This window comes from Ostrea edulis, chromosome 1 (genome assembly GCF_947568905.1).
Source record: "Ostrea edulis chromosome 1, xbOstEdul1.1, whole genome shotgun sequence".
NCBI classification, from domain to species: Eukaryota; Metazoa; Mollusca; class Bivalvia; order Ostreida; family Ostreidae; genus Ostrea; species Ostrea edulis.
The window spans coordinates 21573079-21580578 of NC_079164.1; the positions used below are offsets into that span (position 1 = coordinate 21573079).

The 7500-nt window shown below is 34.7% G+C and overlaps 1 protein-coding gene across 2 annotated transcripts in view; it reads right to left on the minus strand.

Annotated features, from left to right (window-relative positions):
- The window catches only part of LOC125663670 (small integral membrane protein 14-like), a 10314-nt gene extending 6084 nt beyond the window's left edge, over nt 1-4230 (minus strand). Inside the window, exons 1-2 of one of the 2 annotated variants that reach the window (XM_048895979.2) lie at nt 4116-4230; nt 2426-2507 (exon numbers count right to left, since the gene is read on the minus strand). In XM_048895979.2, coding sequence (XP_048751936.2) covers nt 2426-2497 — 72 coding nt within the window. In that variant the 5' untranslated portion in view covers nt 2498-2507; nt 4116-4230. Of the gene's footprint in view, nt 1-2425; nt 2508-3191; nt 3382-4115 lie in introns of those variants that run through there. The other variant, XM_048895980.2, reaches the window with a different exon arrangement.
- Between the last annotated feature and the right edge of the window lie 3270 nt (nt 4231-7500).

Below are 7500 nucleotides of genomic sequence, written 5' to 3' on the forward strand. Positions count from 1 at the left end.
TTAGATGTAATGTTGTAATCCTTTAATTCATCAGATGATAATGCAAAACTTACAAATTACAATCCATATATAAACATACAACTAAGGGAGTTTGATCTGTAGTAAACTGCTTAATACTGCACCCATCAGATGTGCTACTATTCATATAGTAAACTGTTTCTATATGTTCAGATGGGGAGTTATGTTTATGTTCCTTTTAAATTTAGAATAAATAAAAAAAAATTATATACTGGATTTTGAAGTGGATATGCAGAACTATCATAATAAAGTTTATACAAGGAAATAAAATGATAATGTTAACATGTATTAGAAACACCCTGGAAATGACTAAAGAGCACACACTTGTCATGTTTTGCAAGTATCTAAATTACTCCAAATGTAACTTTACATGCACAACACAACATTGAACAAGTACATGAGTGATGCTACATATAATTTCTATTAATGACCTAAAATTGCTGAACAAACCAGTATTTATTACCAAATATACTACACTTAAATTATTTCCACTCGAATTAGGGTGGTTAATGTCTCAATATACAATCAAAGGTGAGTGATCAATAAGGATTTGTGTGGGGTTTTTTTTCGTTGCCCCCCCCCCTAAATTTTTTTAATAAAAAATATTTGATATGCATATTCACAAAAGCAGGTGCTTTCAATTTCAGACGAAACAAACTGAATGTGTGCATATCTGTTCGACTGTGCTAAATATGCTTGGGAACTGGAATTTTCTGTGAAAGTCAGAATGAGATGCTAAAAAAGAAACATCTTCACTCACAAGATGTTAGTATAGTATTTCAAATGCCATTGTAAGAAAAATAAAATAGTAAGAAGAAATGTTTTTATGAGATATCAGAATGGTGATATTTTCTTATTCAACAGCAAATGTAGTTTACCATAGAATGAAATATTTTGCCTACGATAAATGCACATATTATACATGTTTTTTAAGCTAGTGTTCAATAAATCAACAGTAAATAAACTTAATGTCCATGATCAAACTATCAATTGATATGCTCTACATTCAATTCATTGCCAAATTCATTACACCACTGCATATCCCAAATCACAAAAGGAGGCGATTTAACATAAATTAACTGTAAAATGCACTGTCGTCACAACAATTCTTGTAGGTCATCGATCGAAGACCCACACTGCAATGTTTCATGACTGCATTTTCTGTGTAGATAGATATGTATATTGTACATGTAAAAATATAATGTTTTACTTCCAGCAAATCTTATCACCTTTAATTACTTAGTTTTTACCTTTGAGATTGTACAAATGTTTTATCAGAGTATCAGTGTCCTTTTTCCATGTTGGTACTCTATAATTCATAATAGGGTATTGATCTATACTTCTCATACAAAACTAATGAAACATCCTTCTCTACATTTTTGTCAATCAATTTTGCTTCCCATTCCAACTCATTATGTCAACTAAATATTTGATGAAACGAGCAGTATTCTAAATGTTTCATCAGACATGATGAAAGTAACAGGGAATACATCATAGACTGCAAATTACAGTAGATTTACTTAATGGGAATCTGAATTTCCTTTGTCTTTGATCACTAGTGTATAACCTATACTTTAATATCAAAATCATGACTACTAATGTAAACAAAAAATTAGTTGCATGCTTCATTAGCTAGACCAGCCCGAGTTTTGCCTTCAATCTCATCTCGTCTGATCTAACAATCTCATCTTCATGTATTGAAAGGTAAAAAGGAGTACACTTTAAAAATATACTTTGATTTACATTGTCTTCTAAAATAACCTATTTGAAGCACATAAGACACTAAACTATGAAATGCACAATACCTCCATCTTTGCAAGCCATGTGTTCCAGTTCATTTACTCTCAGGAAGATGAGAGTACGCAAATCAGACACTTGGCTTGTGAAGATGCAATACCTCATAAACATTTAAACTATCCCCCTTAAAACATGTAAAGTCTTGGGGAAACTTTTGAAGGAAAAGAAACCCCTTTCCCCCACCACATTACACACAAAAGAAAGCCAACCATAGAGCAATCTGAGTGAATTTTGTAAGTTTAGTATATATATAATATCACTTTTCTATCAGAATATTTTGGGAAATGTGATGTAAATGCTACATGTAGTTATAAACAATATTTCATATCACCAAGTCATGAAAAAACTATTAGTCGATTTATGGCTGTGTATATATATATATATATATATATATATATATATATATATATATTACATTGTACACAACAGCTGATACAGGATATACTGATATAAAACTTGCTCTGACACAACTGAGAATAATTTAAGTATGCTTTATGTAACAAATAGCAGAAGCAAATCACGTGTTCACACAAGAGATTTATTTGATGATAAAATAAACAACGAAATGATAAAAGCTGTATAACCGTGTTCAAAATGCACAGTAACTTACCAAGTTGATAAGTCGCTGCATAGCATGTTCATGATTCCAAACACATTCACAGGGATCAAAGCCATCTGCCATGTTTACAATTCTACAATTTAAAAACAAAATATATTCTAAAATTCATTTAATGAAAAAAATAATGTCAAATTGATGGAAATTTAAAAAGCACTGTCTCAAAGCTAACCCTGGACAGTTGACCCTGGGTCTACATTTTTGATTTGTTTTATGTCTCAGACTGAGTTAATGCAAAGCTGACCCAAATATGAACTCTGTATGTATATACATATACCATGACTGCTTCACATTTAGGTGAACTAAACTGACTCTAAAAAAGAAACCGGAATCCACTATGAAGCTAGCCCATAGCAGATGTAGAGATGACACATAGCTGACTCAAATTTTTCTAGTGTGAAAACTGCAATCACAAACTTTCTGGGTCTGCTCAAGTGTAAGTTTGGATCTTGTCGGAACTGTGCATTAACTGTTTACTTATATATGTACACACCAGAAGCTGTTAACTGTACTGAATCAAATTCTAACATTTCTACATATGCAACAAGAAATTCATGACTAGTGCATGCATATATATCTATACATTGTACGTTATATATCTCTATTTATTTTATAGTATCTCATTAAAGCTGTTCAAACCTGAGTTCAGTAAGATTGTCAATTCTCTTGGAAGAAAATAAATAAAGAGGTCATGGATATGTATTCTTATGAATTATATTTCCTTCCTATTGTCTAAAAATTGATAATTAATATCACTTGCCTTCACAGTATTTCAATATACACAAGGACAATACAATTCCAAATTCAAATATTGCACTCCAGTAGCTTGCTTAGATTGATCACTTTCACTATTCTAATCAGATCAAAAATGCAGTGCATTGCTGACTAAACCTTCTCTGATTGGCTACAGTTGTCGATTGTCAACAGCGTCTCATGACGTCCATGTTAATTTACTGGAAACATCGTAAAGTTTTGCACTGAATAATATTATATTACACCATATAAATTATACATCTGTGCTCACTTTTCACAGAGTTGTAGCTATCACAAAGCCTGAAAGGCCTGCATTTTACACATCTACATGAATAAAAATGTATTTAAAAAATTCAAATAGATATCTAAATTATAAAAGCTTTGGTATACGTCTTCATTCAGAACAAAACACTATCTAGGATGCAATCTTGTAACAAGGATGTTACTTCTGTCCTTCTGAAGACTGAGGTGTAATTTAATAATTTGGTTGGCACACACATTGTCTAAAAGTAACATGACACTTAAGATTTAGTATATTGTCACTGACAAATTAAATAAAAATCTTATATATATTTGAAAGTCGCGTTCTTAACAATGAATCACTTTTCCTCCCCACAAAAGGCACAACAAATAATGTAAACACGACCAAGATACAATAGTGTTGAACACTTGTTCAGTGCAAAAGAATAAAAAATATATCAATCGGACAAGAAAATAAACGTTAACTAAATCAGATTAAGGCGTTTATGCAGTCTGACGGCAGTGATTTCATTTTTCATATCCATAAATGGCATAATATTATTGAGTGTTAATATTGTTTATCGCCGAGTTGATAATATTGTTTCATAGTCCTGTATTCGAATGCTTATTTTATACATACACATTTTTCAAGAAAATGTGCACAATTACACATACTTGCATCTTTACTCACCTTCGATGTTATACAAAAGCGTTAGAACAAGAAATCTCCGATCTTTGTAGCGTCTCCTTATCTGCACTTCCGGCATGAACGAAAACAAGGCCACGTCAAAATTAAGAAATTGCCCGGATATACATGGCGGGAAATTCAAATTTAACATGGAGGGATAAAATGCAACGGCCCTGGCTTGGAGGTTATAAAACTTTTTTGAGCACATTTTCATGCTCAAACTCAAACTCCGTGCTCTAAATCCTACACATACTCAAAACTGAAGGTTATAAAACTTTTACAAAATTATTCTCATGCTCAAATTATGGAGAACATACTCGAAGATTTTTCGAGTATTCTTGGAGCTTTCTCAGAGTTGTACTCAAAACAAATATAGATGAGTTTGAGTATGAGTACGGTAAAAGTTTTATAACCTCCAGGCCAGACAGGGATTCGAACCCGGGCCCCCTGAATCTCTTATCAGATGCTTTACCAACTAAGCTATCTGGCCACCGGCGATCGAACCCAACTGACCGTTACACTCCTCCCTCACACCTGAAGACACCAACCCAGGGTCTTTATCCCCTGGCAAGCATTTTCACTTGTCAGTTCCAGGGGCCTGTCTACGGCACCAAATGTAACATATATAGGAGAGAGAAAATGTAGTATATATAGGAGAGGAGAAAATCTTTGGCTGGACCGGGAATTGATCCAGGGACCCCTGCATTACTAGTCAGGTACTCTAACCACTGAGCTTAATCCAGGCCGATATTCACGGTCCGTATAGCCCACTCATCCCTCCTTAATTTGTCTTCGCCCTCGAAGACACACACATCCCAGGTTCTTTTCGCCCCTGGCAGGACTAGCTGCAAATCCAAGGGTGGTCAAGGTACCAAATGTAACAGGGAGGGAGAAAATGCATCGGACCAGACCGGGATTTGAACCCAGGCCCCCTGGATCTCTATAGTCAGATACTCACAGATCCTCTTCTGACTGTAGGTCCCCAGTGAGGTCCTCATCTGTCAGCTCCTTGTTCATTCTTTGTTTTACTTGGTCTTGTCCGGTCAGGTTTAATTATCTCTTGTGTATAATCAAATTTTCTTGGCTGGTGTTCCCAGTATCTATCTAGTCTTCCTTCGAATGATTTTATAGTTGGTGCATTAATTTTACTTTAGTTGGTAAATTGTTCCATATATCCACAGTTCTTTGTGTAAACGAGTATTTTCTGATGTCTAATCTTGATCTATCCTTGTATAACTTTAGATTGTGCCCTCGTGTGTTGGAATCTTCACGGAGTGGTATAAAATTGGCAACTTCTTCATCATATTTTTCAGTCAAGATTTTGTACATTTCGATCATATCGCCTCTAGATCGTCTGTAGGCAAGTGGTGGTAATTTTAGTTTCTTTAAATGCTGCTCATGTGATGAGTTTGATAGTCCCGGCACTTGTTTGGTGGCTCTTCGCTGTACGTTTTCGATGGATTCAATGTTTCTTGAGATGTGGGCACCAGACTTGGTTGGCATATTCTGGATGAGGTCTTACTAGTTCTTCGTAATACGCCCATGACAGAATTTGCTTTGTTTATTTTGTCTGATATATGCTGGTTGAAGGTCAACTTATTGTCAATTGTTACTCCTATGTCTTTTTCTGTTTCTACATACTCCATAGGTGGTAAACTCTCTTTCAGGTTATATGCCTTCTTCTAGATGTTAGATTTCCCAATACGCATAACCTTACATTTTTCGGGATGGAAACATAGGATCCATTTTTCAGACCATTTCTGTAGTGCATGTATGTCTGTTTGTAATTCAGTACAGTCAGATTCCTGGAAGATCCCACGGAATGCCTTAGTATTATCTGCAAATTAAAAGGTTTCAGTTCCAATGCTCGTTACTTCTGGCATGTCGTTGATATAATGGACAAACAAGATTGGTCCAAGGACTGATCCTTGTGGGATTCCACTTGATACGGATTTCCATTCTGATTTTTCTCCAATGACTATTACTCGCTGTTTGCGGCCCAGTAAAAATGATCTTATCCATGCACTATATTGACCAGTAATTCCATATTTCTTAAGTTTGTGTATTAGTCGTAAATGCGGGATTTTATCAAATGCCTTCATGAAGTCGCAGTATATGACATTAACACATCCGCCGTCGTCCAATATTTCAGTCCATCTGTCTATTACTTGAAGTAGCTGAAGTACTGTTGAGCGACCACTTATAAAGCCAAACTGTCTTTTACTGAATATATTGTTATTTTGATATGTTCTAGTATTTCTTCCCTTACAAGTGATTCCATTGCTTACAAATGATGCTTGTAAGACTCACTGGTCTATAATTTCCAGCTACTTTCTTATTTCCCTTCTTGAATAAAGCTGTTATGTTTGCACATTTCCAGTAAGGTAAGGTTGCCGTGTTTATAGATGTTTGAAATATTATGGACAATGGAAGACATATTGATTGTGCAACTTCTTTAAGTACTCGTGGATGCAATCCATCAGGTCCAGCATCAAAGCTTCAAAGCATCAAGTCTTTTCTTTACTTTTTCTACATAAATGGTCATAGAACCCAGTGGAGTTACATCAACTTTCTCTATTTCTGGCATATCAGTGTCCGTTTCTATCGTGAATACCGATGTAAAGAAATCTGCTAGGACATCAGCTTTTTCCTTGTCTGTTTTAGTTGATTCGTTCATTTCGCCATTTATGAACAAGTCTGGTATACTAGATTTTTTCTTGGTTTTGGTTCGTGCATATTTCCAGAATTTCTTCGGATTACTCTTTACCTCACTCGCTATTTGTTTTTCAAATTGTTTAGTAATTTTCCTGGTAATAGACTTCACCTGGTTCCGTATTTTACAGTATTCCTGATAATCTTTGCCATCGCTAGTATTCAGATATCTAGTCCATAGTCGTTCCTTCCTCCTAATATTTTAGTTAAAGCTTTTCTATTCAATGGTATTCTATGCTTATCGTTTTTCTTTCTGGTATTTGGGTTAACTATTTTCTTCGGAAAAGTTTCTTCTATTGCTGATTCAAATGTTTCTCTAAATTTTCACCACTGCTTTTCTACATCGTTGCTGTGTTCCGCTAGTAGGCTTGACCACTCTATGTCTAAAAGTTCTAATAGTTTATCGTAATTTCCTTAATCGTATTTGTATCTTATTTTCTTTGTTGTATCGTATTGTTCATTCAAGGTACATACTAGGTCTATAACGGAATGGTAACTTTTTCCAAGGGGTGTGTTGATGCTTAGTTCACTTACCACGTCTTCTTCCATTGTGAAAACTAAGTCTATAACACTAGGGTTGTCTGCGCCTCTACCTCTAGTAGACGTAGTAATGTGTTGATATAAGAAACAGTCTCTTATAGTTTCAATGAATCTATATTCCATAGTGCTCTCACTG